Source organism: Oryctolagus cuniculus, chromosome 8 (assembly GCF_051225735.1).
Source record: "Oryctolagus cuniculus isolate XC-2025 breed Fujian yellow rabbit chromosome 8, ASM5122573v1, whole genome shotgun sequence".
Classification (NCBI taxonomy): Eukaryota; Metazoa; Chordata; class Mammalia; order Lagomorpha; family Leporidae; genus Oryctolagus; species Oryctolagus cuniculus.
The window spans coordinates 80891918-80909036 of record NC_142874.1 but is presented as its reverse complement, the minus strand read 5'-3'; the positions used below and the strand labels follow the sequence as shown (position 1 = coordinate 80909036).

Here is a 17119-nt window from a genome sequence, read left to right as displayed (position 1 = left end):
TTGTGGTTATCAAACAGAAATATAAATTAACATTCATTTTCTTATGCTATATAATCTAGGTATTTTCTTCTCATATTATCTTTTTAAAGAAATACTCCCTTATAGTTTAATCTAAATGTACTTAAGGACTTAAAGAGAAACATACAGTATAAAATAAATGAATGCCAACTAAGTATTTACAACTGATTACAATTGTTTGGGCTTTCTGAAAAATCTATACTTTATACCTATAGATTGTATCAAAACTAGCATTAAGAAGAAGACAGAAGGTAACAGTGATTAGTTTAGGTATATGATATTCTGCTTTTCTGTCCACTCATATTTGTGTATTTGTTAGTTCCTGTTTTATTGAAATAAGCCATATTATTGTGCTCTGTAACATGCTTAAAGAGAACACTTTTAAACTTTTACTCAAAAACTTTTAAAATGGTAAGCAATCTATTTATGTTTTGTAAATAGTATAAAATTTTTTCAAAAGTAAAATACACAGAATTTAACAAAATTTGTGAAAGAGCCAAAAAACATGAGATAATGGATTCTATTAAACAGGAATCAAAATTTAGTGTTTATGTTAGTACAAGATACATGAGAAAATAGGAGGTTGCACACACAAATAATTTCCTGTGGTTGGAAGAGTGCTTGGCAAAATATAGCTGGTTTCCTGCCAGATGATCAGAGGCACTTAGGACTAAAGTATCAAATGCATTTTATTTGCTATATTTAATTTACATCAATGGATGCAAATGAAAAGAAATGTATCCGAAATATTTTCATTTCTGTTTTCAGGTAAGATACTTAATTTTTTTCTAGGATGTATTTGCCAAGAACTGCTTTGTTTTGGTGAAGATGCTCTCCATGCACACCTATGCACACAATCATATCTGCACAAATGCACGCCTGCTCCCCCCTGCACACACACTCCAGCACACATTCATCCACAGATACACAGCATACACTATCATCTACTCTTTCAAATGAAGCCCGTTCTATCTGGATAAGCCATCTTTAATCATCAGGTATTGGAAACAGGTGTTAAACAATACGCACCTCAACCACCACTTTCAATCATGTATAAAAGTGCAATTAAAACTTTTTTGTTAATATATGGATTAGCTTAATGATATTTGTTCTACTATGGAAATGCTGGAGGCATTTGTCATATTAACTAATTGAAAAATAGAATTTCCAAGAATTTCCTTTCAAAGAGTCAAATATCAACATGGGCTCAACCATAGCTGTCTTTTTAATATATGAGAACTTTGCCACTCTTGCCTGTGAACGTAGTTTACTTTATATTATGAAAGCAGAGCATTTTCTTTTTCAAAGAAAATGAATTGAATCACTTAAGTGATGCACAGAACTACTGTTATGAGAGATGGACAAAATATTCCTATTTCTCAGGCGTTGAATTTCTTAAGTGTTGTAGTTAATAAATATTTCCTTTAAAAGTCCTTAACTAGGATGACCTTTTTTTTTGTAAGGTCACTTTCCTAACACTCATAAACTCTATGGTGAATGGATGAAACTGTGCCTAAGAATTACTCCTGTTTCAACAACCATGCTCATCATGTTATAAATAATCATACTTTTTTACTTATCAATAAATGAACATTATTTATGGCATAGTCTCCATATTTATTCATGGCATGGTCTATTTTTAAAGATGAAATTGGATTTTGTCCTTGTAAAAGATTGAACTCCTTAACAGCATATTGATGGGGTTTAACTTTTACTTATTTTAAAAAAAATCTATTTCAGAGAACATACAATGTGAAAGTGGGGCATCATGTTTTGATATTTGGGTAACAATGACCTGTAATGGTCCCATGCTTTTTGTACGCACACTAACTTAGGTATGTAAGACTGCTGTAGTCCTAAGTGTGAATTTTTACAGGAGGAGAAATCTGGCAGATAGAGATCCTCACCATCATCTGAACACTCGAACTGGACTTCCTTTTCTGAATTGACCAGTCAAAGAGAAAGGAAAAGAAAAAAAATATGACCGGTTGAATTTAAAGTATCAAAGCATGGAGTACAGAGTAATTTTGTCTTTAAAGAGGAGCTACAAGTAGACAAGAAAAAAAAAAAGGGCTAGAAATGTTCCTTTCTACATGAGGACAGTAGTGAAAATAAATATTACAACAGGACCTATGAACTCTCTGTCACTCAGTGGTACAGAAAAACCCAAAGAAAACATTTTGGAAAATTTAAAATACTACATTTCCACCAACATAACATTGGGAAAAAGGTAGGTATCAGCTGTCATCATTGAAATATAAGTTGAATTAATCTAAGTAGAAGGAAGATACAATTACAGGTTGAGGAGAGCAATTGGCAACCGGAAATGCCATCCTAATACGAATCACAAGTGCATGGTCATGGTAGCTGTGGAATTTCTCAGATTGCACAGACAGGTGGTGAAAAAATGACTGAGAATGAACATAAGAGACAAATGATTTTCCCATGTTATATTTTCAATATGAACTGACCATGTGACTTTGGGTCAAATTCAAATGTTAGAATATTGATTAATTCACAAGAATGTTGAGGTATTGATGAGGAATGTATGCCTCTGCCATTGGAAGAGAAAAAGAAATATTAAGGAAATAAAATGTATGGATGGTACTCTGAAAGATAACAGACATCATTATGCAAATATAAGGTTACATTTCAACAAAAGAAAATTTCCTTGAAACAAAATACAGTCAGTTGAAAATAAGTCACATTATTTTGCTAAGAAATCTAAGACAGTCAAAACACCCTACTGTTATCTTTCTCAGAAAATTTTTCTAATATTTGCTCACAATATTCACCTTAAGAATGTCTCAAAACCTTAGGGATAGCAGCATGAGAACAATTAAGACCTTTAAGAAAATTACCCAAGCAGAGAAATTTAGTCATTTGACATTCAATTTTTCAGACCTAATGTGAGTTTTTTTTTTTTTCAGCTATATACTCCATCAAGCTTGAATACACATAATTATTTGGAAAAGCAGTTGGTTTTCACAGATTTGTCAGGTCGCCATGGTAGTCTGGGACTGTAGGAAAGCAGACAGGATTTAGACATTCAGTTTCTACAGGAACTCTATAGAGGGACATTATTTTTTCACGATTATTTAATAGATGATCAAATAGAAAACATACATCTATTCTTAGTACAAATGTTTGTCATCTTTGTGCATTAATTCATATTTCAAACTACATCTTTTATTAGGAAGTATAAACAAATATAAGCTGTAAGACTTAGGACTTCTATTTGACATTTTAAAATTATCCAGTATTTGAAAGTAAAGATCATCTGAGGAACACCTGTTTAACTTACCTTTACTCCATCTGGTTTCTTCAACAAACTCTTGGCTGCTGCAAAATGAGAATAAAATGAGTTTAGTGAGTTATCCATAGAAACCCATAGCCAGGCAGTGAAACAGGTCATTATCTTTGTCTACGACCTTTGCTGAGTTATGGCCAACATATGCCAAGTTACCAAGGTCACACTGATGAGCGCGAGCTTACAGGACATTGAAATACAGTATCACTTTTCTTGATTTTGCCACAACAAATTCTGAGTAGTTCATTGCATATAATTGAACACTGCCCGTTTGTGTTATTGGACATTATTTCACTGTTGGTTGCGAAAAGGATACTGGAACTTTAACTGGACTATCCTTTTGTAATCCAGAAAGTTGGTTTCAGTCTTTCAACATCAGCTGACAGATTGTATTACATGTTCATTCACACCACAGGGATCGTGGCCATGTCAGTTCTTCCATTTAGACTCTCTTTCTAGAGGCTGAAAACTCACTTGTAAAAATTAGCTTTTTTATATTTCTGAAATCAAATCATCTCAGTTTTATAAAATACTAATAATTATATTTAAAATAAAATTGTGTATTATTGACCTAGATCAAAATTTTAAAATGCTTAGCAGATAATCATTCAAAAAATGGTATTATATACTCTTTTCTACTTCAAAACCAGATTTAAAAGGCTATACAAACAAAAACTTTACAATAAAAATTAAAAATCATAAAATTTGAGGCACAATATAAAACTAAATGAAATCCCCAACTAAAATAGAGAAATTATAAAACATATCATTTTATATAAAACTTCATTTTTCTTGTTGTGGGGAGCTTTTATCATTCCTTCTATTACTGAATTCCTTGAGTATGTTTAAAAGTGAAGTCATCCTGGGGCTGGCACTGTGGTATAGCAGGTTAGGCAGCCTGAAGTGCTGGCAGCCCATATGGGTGCTGGCTCTAGTCCTGGCTGCTCCACTTCTGATCCAGTTTCCTGCTAATACACCTGGGAAAACAGCAAGGAATGGCCCAAGTGCTTGGGCCCCCACATCATGTGGGAGACCCAGAAGAAGCTCCTGGCTCCTGGCTTTGGCGTGGCCCAGCTCCAGCTTTTGTGGCCATTTGGGAAATGACTCAGAGGATGGAAGACCTCTTTCTCTGTCTCTCCCTTTCTCTCTGTAACTCTGCCTTTCAAATAAATTAAAAAAAGTCATTCTTTAAAAAAATTCTTATAAATAGATACACACACAGTAAAGAGATAATTGTTGATGAAAATTAGAACACTCATGAAAATGCAGGACAAAGTAAATATTTATGCTCCCATTTAATATTAGCTATATATAATTATTTAAGTATCCAAAGTAGAATTTGGCATTTGAAGTGGCAATACCTGGCTACAACAGAACTGCATGAACATGTAATTTCCTGACATTCATTTGATTTGGGATATTATTTTGATATCACTTTGGTATGATTTTAAATTTATTTAAGACACGAAAATGTTAATTTTATATGGCCATTAGTATCAAAGCTATTAATTCATCATTAATTGAGATTGTAAAAAATAGTAGCCTTAACTATAATACTGTTTGCCTGGAGCTAAAAAGCAATATTAAGTAAATATTATGGCAGTTAATAGATTAGAAAGCAAACTCAGAATAACTGAATTGCAACAGCAAGCAAAGAGAAGACAATGATTCAGGGTAAGCAGGGATTCGGCCTGGAAGATGCAGAAATGTCCCTTTGATAACTATTCACCTTACCTCACAAGAAATACATTCCACATACAGGGAGAAAAGAAAAAATAAAAACAACTTTATAACCATATACTTATGGACAAATTACGTTAAAGAGCACGTTTGGCAATGAAATAGAATGAACAAAGTATTCAAAATCAAAATTCATTATTATGTACAAGATGTTGTAAACTGGGACTTATGCTATTCAGTTGATTTTGAGTTGATGGATAAATTTGCTTTTCATGCTAAGACATTCAAAAATGATATAAAAATCCACATATTAGTCATGAGTTTTTAGTATATAGGATGATGAAGAGAGAAATGTGACATAAAAAAAAGCTTTTATACATTAGGACATACATTAATAAAGGCCCAATTTATTCTTAAGAGTGCATTTAACATTTTAACAAAATATGCAATTTTAATTCTGCAGATTTTTTCCAAGTTAATTTGCCATTAATAATATATATTATATAAAGCATCATATCTTTTAATGATTTGCTAATTACTGGGCCACAGTGAAATAATAACTTATTTGAATACAGCATATATTAGTTAATGTTTAATGAGATGGCATTGAACTCACCCATATAAATGTCAACTATGTTAAGTGTTCATAAAACAGGTAACTTGACAAAGGCAGCAACAAAGTTTTACTACACCAAACAAAGTGGACAAAATACATACAACTGACCAAGACAGTCCCTCAATTTGTAGCATTACTCATTGTACTATTATTGTTTAACAGCCTTTGGGGAGGCTTCCTGCAGTTTCACATTATCTATAAGTAAATGCAAAGAGGGGTGAAGGGATAAAGATGACCATTTAATATAGTTATAAATAATAACTGGAAATTGGCTGAAGGACATCTAACAGTGATAAGATGGCTCATTACCTGATATCACAATAGCATTCAGGCTAAGTATGTAGTAACATAAAGAATTGAAGAAATAGTTGGATAATTTGATGCTACTGATCATTGTTGCATATATAGTATGTAAATCAAAGTAGTAGTGTCTTTGACATTAACTTTTAACAACTGTTTCAACTGTAAATGTGCAAACAGTTAAGTTTATCAAGCACAGCTTAACTGCTCCTTTAGTCCCTCCCCATACATATGACTCATTACATTTGCTAAAGTTTTATTTTTGGATATCTAGTCCTTTAAGGTATCTATCAAAAAAGGAGGCTCCAAAATGCAAATAATTTCTAGAAGTCATATACATTTTATCTTCATTTTAGAAGCATTCAGTTTCTTTTAGCCTACTAATTAACAAACTTATTTTTCCCATGGAATCATTTTGAGGTTGTGATATGACTGTGTAGAAGGTTCTATTTAAGTTCTAGAATTAGGTAACTTTGAGAGTAGTAATCATTTGTATAGCATTCCAAGATACTATGGCACTTTTAAAAGAATTTAGGCCTAAGAGAGTTGAGTTTCTGAATAATGGTCTTCTTTTAAAAATCTTGCTTTTTGGGATTCCCTATAAGAATGAGACAAAAAAGACTTATTCATAGTTTTATTTTGTGAAATATCTACTAATAAATCCTGGGTTTGAAATGCCAAATTTAAAAATCAGGGAGTACATATTTCTGTAGCTGTATACTTGAGAGATGGGATTCCAGGCTTGCACCAGCACTTCCCAATGCCTGGAGTTGCCTGGGGAGCTCTTGAGAGGGGAGCAATCATGTGAGGCTCTGTGGCAGACAGCACTGGACAGGTTCCTAAAGGCAGCCACAGGTGTGGAAGGAATCCAGGCCACACATTTGCCATTCTTGAACAGTTAGCTTTTTCCAACTATTATATTGCTTTTAATTCCAAAAGGATTACAAAACAGGAGAGTAGAGGGCAAGGAGCAGAGTTTTTAGCACATGTACCTGAAAAATTCCTTGTAGCCAGCATGGTTGTCAAGATGGCACCCTGTCAAAGAAATAAGAGCACAAGATCAGTGTTCTCTCTGCAAATCTTTGACCGAAAAACATAAAGTCTTTGATAACAAAGCTTCCCCTGGCTTTATTTTCAGTTGGGGGATTTTTGTTTGTTTGTTTTTGGTACTGGTTTCCTGAGAGTCCCAGGCCCATTTCGCTCATGATGCCGGGACTGCCCTAACGTGTGGGACAGATTCAGATTATCAGACTGAACAGCTGTTTTCCACTGAAGGGCAGAACCACAGCACATGTTGCCACCAGGAATCTAGCTTTTTTTTTTTTTTTTTTTTTTTTGCTTTCAAACTTTTATTTAATGAATATAAATTTCCAAAGTACAGCTTATGGATTACGACGGCTTCCCCCCCCATAACGTCCCTCCCACCCGCAACCCTCCCCTTTCCCACTCCCTCTCCCCTTCCATTCACATCAAGATTCATTTTCGTTTCTCTTTATATACAGAAGATCAGTTTAGCATACATTAAGTAAGGAATCTAGCTTTTCATCACAGATTTGATTCTGTGTATGCTCCATTTTCCCAAGATCAAGAGAAAGAATAGAAGAGTATTGAGGCCTATACATTTAAAAGTCTTTATTACAAGTTATTTTCCTTATATTGTATTTTACTGATCACTCTGTCAAATTTTTCACCTTACAAAAAATGTAAAATTTCTTACCTTTAGTTTTCTTCTAGCATTGAATTTCTTCAAGCAGTCTACAGTCTCCTGTCTGTGCATCATGGAAGCCACAGTAGCACGGTGCTGGAAAAAGAGGAGGAAAAGTGACTTAAAATGTATTAGGCATAATAGGAGTCTCAACTTCATCCAGTCTTTGTTACTGCTGCCTGTACCCAAATGATGAAGTTGTATGTATACAATTGCCAAAGTTACCTAAAACAGCGGACTTTGTCAAGACTAAGATGTAGCATTTATGCACAGAAAGTATAGAAATGAATATCAATATATTATTTCTCAAATTATCTTTATTTCAATTTCTAATGGATTACCCTTTGCTTACCCAGCACCATTTTCATGCCTTAACATTTGATGTCTGTCTCTAGAAATTTACTGAAATCTCTATAGATTTCCCTTCAAAAGTCAGATTATTTTTCTTAGTATTTATAAATTACACCTAGACTACTATAACTACTAAAACTCTACTCTTGCCTTCCAAACCTTATACTTGTTTCTAAAGCTGCTTAATGATAAATAGTTGAACTCTTCTCTCATAATTTTCTTCTGGGCTACATTTAATCTTGGTACTATTTTCTTATCTCAGCTTCATGAGGATTTTCAATAATTGATTTTGGGAGAAAACTCATTCCTTGTCTTATTGTAGGCAAGATTTATTTGGTCATCTATGCAAATCAGACTTTTACTCCAAACGCCATTTTTCACCACTATAAAATTCATTTCTCTAAATATGCTGATTCAAAAATGTATTAATTCCAAGTTTCATCTTTTTTCTGCAAACCTATTTTAAACCCACAAAAACATTAAAGAAGGTTAAATTTTCATTTCAGCTCTTGAGGTTTTTGGAGAACTGCTACTTACACTGATCCATGGATGTTTCAGTGCCTCCGAGGCTGTAATGCGTTTGGCAGGGTTGATAGTAAGCATTTTATTGATGAGATCTTTGGCTTCAGGGGTTACTGTGTCCCATTCTGGTGATGGAAACTTCAAAAATATAAATTTATAAACAGTCTCAAAAATAGACTCAGTCCAAGAGAGAAGGATCAGACATATGAATCATTTCCTTAAGTGGTGAATTTCTTTATAAATTTACAGTTGATATGAATTAAATTATATCTAAAAATCAATAAATTAATCCAAATGTATCTCCCCATGTATAAAAATACATATGTAAAGAGTAACTGATGGCCAGTGCTGCGGCTCACTAGGCTAATCCTCCGCCTTGCGCTGCCGGCACACTGGGTTCTAGTCCCGGTAGGAGCGCCGGATTCTGTCCCGGTTGCCCTTCTTCCAGGCCAGCTCTCTGCTGTGGCCAGGGAGTGCAGTGGAGGACGGCCCAAGTGCTTGGGCCCTGCACCCCATGGGAAACCAGGAGAAGCACCTGGCTCCTGCCTTCGGACCAGTGCAGTGTGCTGGCCGCAGCGTGCCAGCCGTGGCGGACATTGGAGGGTGAACCAACGGCAAAAGGAAGACCTTTCTCTCTGTCTCTCTCTCTCACTATCCACTCAGCCTGTCAAAAAAAAAAAAAAAAAAAGAGTAACGGATAAGTTATCAACATATGTTCTGAATATCTTATTGTATACTGAATATGAAGGGGCTTAAAAGAGTCATGGAAAGTGTAATTAAAAGCTAAGTATTTTGGCATAAAAAATTTTGAAATCCATGCATAGATTTTTCACAATACACATTTTACATTAACCTTCTCATGACCCTTTGTATAGTAAGAACATTTAAAAATTTTTAACAATAAATTCAGAATTATCTATTTCTCTCAAAATAGCTTTACTTTGATCTGAAAATGAAATTTTATTAAATCTTTCCTATAATTATTTGCAGAACTAAATAAAAGCTGAAAGTCTTTTACATGCATCAATGTCATCATACCATTATGCCAAAGTGAAAAATGAACTTCAAAATCATGAGGAGTAATAGTAGAAGATAATAAATAGCTTCAGTTGCCGTGAACTGATCAATTATGAGTGGAATGCTGCTGTGAGAAGAAATCTGAAACTACAAGATCTTCAGCAGGATTTCATTTTCACACTCCAAAGAGGCTAATCTAATTATAAATTTCACTGAAGTACATGAAAGGAACTAAATCTCCCACTTCCATTAGTAATCCATTTTTACATTAATAACTATATAATGAAGTTACTTATTCTAACTTTATTTTTGTTGTTAAGAAAATTATTTAACCTTACTTTCTTCTTTTTATTTTATTTATTTATTTATTGACAGGCAGAGTGGACAGTGAGAGAGAGAGAGAGAGAGAGAGAGAGAAAGGTCTTCCTTTTTGCAGTTGGGTCACCCTCCAATGGCCGCTGCGACTGGCGCACTGCGGCCAGCGCACCACGCTGATCTGATGGCAGGAACCAGGTACTTATCCTGGTCTCCCATGGGGTGCAGGGCCCAAGTACCCGGGCCACCCTCCACTGCACTCCCGGGCCATAGCAGAGAGCTGGACTGGAAGAGGGGCAACTGGGACAGAATCCGCCGCTCCGACCGGGACTAGAACTCGGTGTGCCGGCGCCGCAAGGCAGAGGATTAGCCTAGTGAGCCACGGCGTTGACCATCAGTTAACTTTATACTCATAAGATTAACCCTATACCAAATAAAGAGTTCAACAAATAGTATGAAAAAAAAAAAAACCACACACACTGTTCCTCAACAGTAGAGACAAGGGCTGTTAAAAATCATTGCATCTCAAAGTGTCAATTTCATTTCTATAGATTACCTTTTAGGTATTCTATTATTACCACAAATCAGGGAGAACATATAGTATCTGTCTTTTTTAACCTTACTTTCATATACTTAGTATATTTGATATAGAAATACTATTCTTCATAGATTAAGAGAAATTCCTATTACATTATTTACTAAATGACAGAGTATCAGGTTATTTTCCCAATGCACAAGTTTTTATGACAATTTTGAAAAACAAAGGTATTGTAACTATATCATAGAATTAAATTAGTCCACTTTCATTAGTTATAAAATGGACAGCTTGTACTCCACTGTCAAAATGAACCTTTTAATATCTATAATTTTTTTGCCAGTTTAACAATTGTCATTTCTTAAATCTAGAAGTTTACCTTGGGGAGTTGCAAAAACTTGCAAACTATTAGGAATTATTGAAGAAATACTTGAGTTGATACTTAATGTTCTGTATTTTAACTATTTATATGTATTCTGACAGCAAATGTGGGGCTAGTTCAGCCTGAAGAAAAGTAAATCCTGTTATTTTTCTAATTCTCACAAAGGCACTGTAGAGAGGAGTCCAATTGTAATCTATAAAGTGGTAAAGGTGTGAACTGTGGCTGTGTAAGTAAAAATTTGGTTCAAGTATTAATCTGGCTAGGATGAAATGCTCAAAATTCAAAGAATATACATTTACACCCTTGGCCACTGACATACACATCCTTCTAAATAGAACACTTTAACAAAACTCCATTGATGAGCACAGGAAAGCTGATATGATACAGCCTTCTTATATTTACTCCTCTCACTTCCACATTGAACTTTTAACTTGTGCACAGAAAGTAGATTCAATACTGCTCCTCTGTTGCCCTATTTAATAATACATGGTAACCATCTTCAGATGCTACCCTTGGATTTCCAGAGGGCTATGTAAGGTGAAACTAGAGGAAGTGACAAATAATTGATTAACATATTTATTAATGGAGAGCAGTTTATATCAATGAACACAAAAGTAATCTATAAAAAGGTAGACAATCCTTCCTCTTCTGATTTTGAACTCAATCCATGAATGTTTCTACATATGTATGTATCTCTGCTTTCAAATATTTTAATTATAACTTAAATGTTTTAGAATTGTGACTTTCATGTACTTTTCAATTATGAAACAGATTCTTCAACTGAAAGCTTGCGCAGAAGCCAATTATGTAAACAAGATAAAAATATCAAATCTAATGTATGTAGTAAGCAGAATGCTGTTCTACTTGATGCAAGGACAACATGCAAAGTACTGTTGGTATCCAACTTAAAATTATGTGATACACAATTGGGAATATAATTCTACCATGGCAACAATAATTTCTAAAGCAGAAATTTTAGAATTTTTGTATTTTAAGAAATGTGCTGAGATCTGGAAGTTGTGATGGGCACAGTCCTTCCTCAAGTTCAAACTGCATTCCTTTCAATCTTAGGAAATAGTGACCTAAAAGGAAATACAAAACAAAAACATATACTGCACTTTTTGATCTTTATCTTCCTTCTCTTAAGTGACTTGGAAATAAGAGAAATTACTCAAAATTACGATTAAAAGAACAATGAGAAGATCTGGCCAATCTGGCCAATGAATAAGAAACAAACCCTCATCTAAACTTATATGAATACTTGTTACATACATCATAAGCTCCAGCCTTGATTTGCTGATAGAGTCTGTGCTGGTCTTCATCCCAGAAGGGTGGATATCCTACCAGTAGAATGTAGAGAATGACACCTGGAGGAAATGAGCATGTTAGCAAAATGCAAGTCACACAGAAGCAATAAATGAGATGTGGCTGATCCACTGTGATTTTCAGCCACACTCTGAAATAGAGAAAATGGCACAGCTGGAAAACCTCAGAGATGTGCTGTGGTCTCCTATGAGGCACTCTCTGGAGGGTGAATGCTTCTCCTATGGTCAACCCCCATGGCAATGTTCAAGCCCAATACCTGCATCAAAGACTCTTAAACAGGGCAGGGCAACATCTAAAGATGAAACCTGTCTGTCATTTCGGGTGGTAACTTTTCCTGTGTATGGTCTCCTTATCTAGAAATGGGCTGTGATTTTAGTCACTGTGTAGGTTGAAAGTTCAAAAATTAACATGGTATTTTTTAAAAAGTATTTATTTAATTGAGAAGGCTGGGAACTCAATCTGGTCTACCACATGGGTGGCAGGGACCCAAATATCTGAGCCTCCAAAGGCAAGAGGCTGGAACTAGAAGTGAAATAGCTGGGACTTGAATTAGGTTGCCTGGTATGGGATGCAGACACCTCAAGCAACACTTTAATTGTATTACTGTATTTATTTCCTGATAGTCATTTGCCAGTAATTAGGACATTTTGTTGAGAGATGGTGTCTTGCTTATAAATTCATGCTCTATTTAGTTAGAGTCTAAATAGTGTGGATAACACATGAGACAAAATTTTTTTCTCTTCAGTGATTTTCAGCCTTCAAAAATAGAAATTTTCAATTAAACACCTAAACCATCAGCACCACAGAAAAGCATATATTGTAGGGAGAGGAAGAAGGAGAAATCATACATATGACTTAAAGAAGCACACAGCTATAATACAATTTGGTATCTTTTCCATAATCATGTAATGCCTCACAAATTAATCTAATCAATGTGCAGTTTAACTTTTTTAATTATTTATTTTATTTATTTGAAAGACAGAGTTACACAGAGATAGAGACAGATGGAGAGATAGAGACAGAGGGAGAGACTGATGGAGAGACAGAGACAGAGACAGAGGGAGAGGGAGAGAGACCTTTGCAAATGGCTGCAAAGGTCGGAGTTGAGCTGATTTGAAGCCAGGAGCAGGAGTTTCCTGTGGGTCTCCCACATGGGTGCAGGAGCCCAAGGACTTGGGCCATCCTCTGCTGCTTTCCTAGGTACATAAGCAGTGAGCTGGATCAGAAATAGAGCAGCCATGACATGAACTGGCACCCATATGTGATGCCAGCTCCTCAGGTGGGGCCTTTAACCCACTGCACCACAGCACCAGCACCCAATTTAATTTTTAAAATAAAAAAAAGTGTTCATAAATGTTCAACTTTCCTTGAAATCATATAGGCAATCTATGTTTCTTGGGGCTATTTTGACAATAAGCACCTTTAGATCATCAAATGTCCCTCTCACTACTTTTCAAATATTTTATTGCCCTGTTTGAAGTCTTTAGGTTCTTTTCTACCTCATTATTCTGGAGGAAACTCTGGCATTCCTCTGACCTCTCCTGCTTGCTTTTCTCTTGCTGTTTCCTTAAGTCTGAGGAACCTGAGGGAGAAAGTAAGGCAGGGACACTGCCTGTATGCCATGATACTTCTTTTTTCCCCTTTTATGAGGTGATCTCTTGGTTTCTGTATCTCTTCTTCATTGAGGGAATTTATTCTTGCTCCTGTCCGTTAGTCTGGGACATTTACAAATAGACATTATTACAACTAAAATGGCTTTACAGCAATGGTTTAACAGCCTTAGACTTTCATAGCCTGTTGCAGGAAGATATAGTTCAGAGCATATTTTATTTATTTAGTTTTAAAATTCTTTTTTTTTTTCATTTTTGATTCTCTTAATATACAGAAGATCAGTTTAGTATACATTAAGCAAAGATTTCAACAGTTTGCTCCCACACAGAAACATAAAGTGAAAAATAATAGATGATTTTTTAAATGATGATGAAATCAGATCAGACTTATTGTCATGTTTAATCCCAGTGAGAGTCAAGTTGGGAATTGATAATTTCTTTCTTTTTTTTTTCATACAGAAGATCAGTTTAGTATACATTAAGTAAAGATTTCAACAGTTTGCACCCCCATAGAAACACAAAGTGAAATATACTATTTGAGTACTAGTTATAGCATTAAATCTCAATGTACAGCACACTAAGGACAAAGATCCTACATGAGGAGTAAGTGCACAGTGACTCCTGTTGTTGACTTAACAAATTGACACTCTTGTTTATGGCATCAGTAATCACCCTAGGCTCTTGTCATGAGCTGCTAAGGCTATGGAAGCCCCCTGAGTTCACTGACTCTGATCATATTTAGACAAGGCCATGGTCAAAATGGAAGTTCTCTCCTACCTTCAGAGAAAGGTACCTCCTTCTTTGATGACCCATTCTTTCCACTGGGATCTCACTCGTGGAGATCTTTCATTTAGGTTTTTTTTTCCCCCCAGAGTGTCTTGGCTTTCCATGCCTGAAATACTCTCATGGGCATTTCAGCCGGATCCGCATGCCTTAAGGGCTGATTATGAGGCCAGAGTGCTGTTAGGACATTTGCCATTCTATGGGTCTGCTGTGTATCTCACTTCCCATGTTGGATCATTCTCTCCCTTTTTTATTCTATCAGCTAATATTTGCAGACACTATTCTTGTTTATGTGATCCCTTTGGTTCTTAGTCCTATCATTACGATCAATTGTGAACAGAAATTGATCACTGGGACTAGTGAGATGGCATTGGTACATGCCACCTCGATGGGATTGAATTCATTTATTTATGAGGGATAGAGAGATAAAGGATCTCCCATATCCTCTGGTTCATTTACCAAATGCCTGCTCTAGCTATAGCTTGGCAGGCTGGAAGCCAGGAACTGGGAACTCAGTACAGAATTCCCATGTGCATGGCAGGAAGTCAACTGTTTGAACCATCATAGCTGCCTCCCAGGATCTGTATTAGCATTAAGCAGGAGTCAGGAGCCAGAACCAGGGATCAAACCCAAGTACTCTGATATGGGATGTGGGTGTCTTACCACTAGGCCAATGACTAATCCCTCCAAAATTTGCATTATTTTTAAATTCATGTGAATAACTACCAGAGTAAAACTTTAAATAACATTTTTAAATTTAAAAAATCTCACAAGGCTTTTACATCAAGACTGAAAGTTATTTCATCACAATGGAGTTAAAGAAAATACCATGATGAAAATCACAATACACAAAGGATCTTCAAAAAATTTCATTGAAAGTGTGCATTATAAAAAAAAAAAAACTATGCATGGGTTTCCAAAATTTTTGCACCAAAATATTCTTATCTTTTAATTCTATTTTTCCACAAAGTTTGTGAAGTAATCTCATGCTCGTATCTCATATTCACCACAAAAATTAATTTTTCCAACTTTAGCTTCATCACAGATAATACATGTTCTTTTAATTTATTTTTATATAATTTTCATTATCTGATGTAAAAATGCATTTAATGATAATGAAGATGATTATGATGAATATTTGTGTTTGTGCTCCCTGGACACAGGTAGAAATGAAGATATACTTAAGTAGTTTTAGCCTAGCTATGGCTAAAGAGATGAAGAAAAAACTCACTTTGTAATGACAATAGTCTCCACTGAATCTAGGCATTTTCCTAATCAACACCTGGAATTAGGCTGCTACAACATTATCAGGTTGACTCACAGTTGACACAGCATTCTGAATGTTGACCCCAGAAATGGTGCTTCTCTGGGAAGGGTAAGCTAATGGAAGATGCATTCCCTAAGAATAGCAGCCAATACTTACCTAGATGCCTAGAATTTATTTATCTGATTGATGAATTTCAACCAAAATGCACTTTAAATAAGATAACAGCATAAGTAGAGGCACTGTTTAGTAGACTGATGCAAGATTTTCAATGCCTACATAAACATTGTTTTGCAAGCTTACTTTTACTTGCTCATTAGTCTAGTGTCTAAGATTTTTTTAAAAAAAGATTTATTCATTTTTTATTTGGAAGGCAGAGTCAGAGAGAGAGAGAGATACACACACAGAGACAGAGATATTTGATCTACTGGTTTACTCTCTAAAAGGTCACAACAGCCAGGTCTGGGTCAAGTTGAAGCCAGGAACCAGGAACTCCAACCTGGTCTCTGATGTGGGTAGCAGGGGCTACTTCCACTGCCTCCCCCAGCACTTCAGCAGGAAGCTGGATTGGAAGCAGAGCATCTGGGACTTGAACTGACACTCCAATACAGGATGTTGGCATTGCAAGCAGTGGCTTGGCCTGCTGTGCCACAATGACACTTGTGTGAGATACTTCATTGACTACTTGGTTACTATGAGGTACAGCTTAAACAGGAAAAGTAGGGCAGTTATTTTATTTCTTTTCCCCAGAAATCAGTTTTCAAAATAAAACATTGGGTCTGCTGCATTCCTCAAAAGTTGGGACTCCTACTGAATTTGACTTATTATTTAAAATGCCTGGATTTAAATTTATCTGATATCTGATGTGTTTCAATCCATAACTGTTACTTCTCTTTTTCTTGTTGATCTTCTAATCATCTCCTTTTTAGCCAGTACAAGCCTCCTTACGCTGACTCCTTATACTGTTAATACAAACCCAGTAGCTTCTAATTGTTTCTTTTATTTCTGGGTTGAGAAGAAGCTCTTAGATAATTTTGCATTTTTTCCTGGAAAAAATTTTAGTTGGAATCAGCCACCACTAAAAGAAGTTCTGGTTCATTTTGTGGTAAACAGCATGTAGAAATCAAGATGGGGCACTTAGAAATAACAGGTTTTTCCTACAAATACACAGAGAAATGAGGAGAGAGGGAAAGTGGGGGAAAAAGGGAGGTGGGGGAGAGGTTGCAGAATCTACAAATGAACAGCCCTAATAAGGGACCAAACTAACAATGAAATTATGATGAGAGGACAAACAGAAAAATGGTCATATATTTGATGATACTAAGGAATAATTACATTTTTAAGATTTGTATTATTTTCATGATTTAAAATGTCCTTTTGTTTAA

The 17119-nt window shown here is 35.3% G+C and overlaps 1 protein-coding gene across 41 annotated transcripts in view; it reads right to left on the bottom strand.

Annotated features, from left to right (window-relative positions):
* CAMK2D (calcium/calmodulin dependent protein kinase II delta) overlaps positions 1–17119 on the bottom strand; it is a 332678-nt gene that overhangs the window by 48955 nt on the left and 266604 nt on the right. For 14 of the 41 annotated variants that reach the window (XM_089301701.1, XM_089301711.1, XM_089301706.1 and 11 more), the window contains 5 exon segments: positions 12024–12118; positions 8518–8640; positions 7642–7725; positions 6917–6959; positions 3323–3360 (listed from right to left, as the gene is read on the bottom strand). In XM_089301701.1, coding sequence (XP_089157827.1) covers positions 3323–3360; positions 6917–6959; positions 7642–7725; positions 8518–8640; positions 12024–12118 — 383 coding nt within the window. 41 annotated transcript variants of the gene reach the window in all.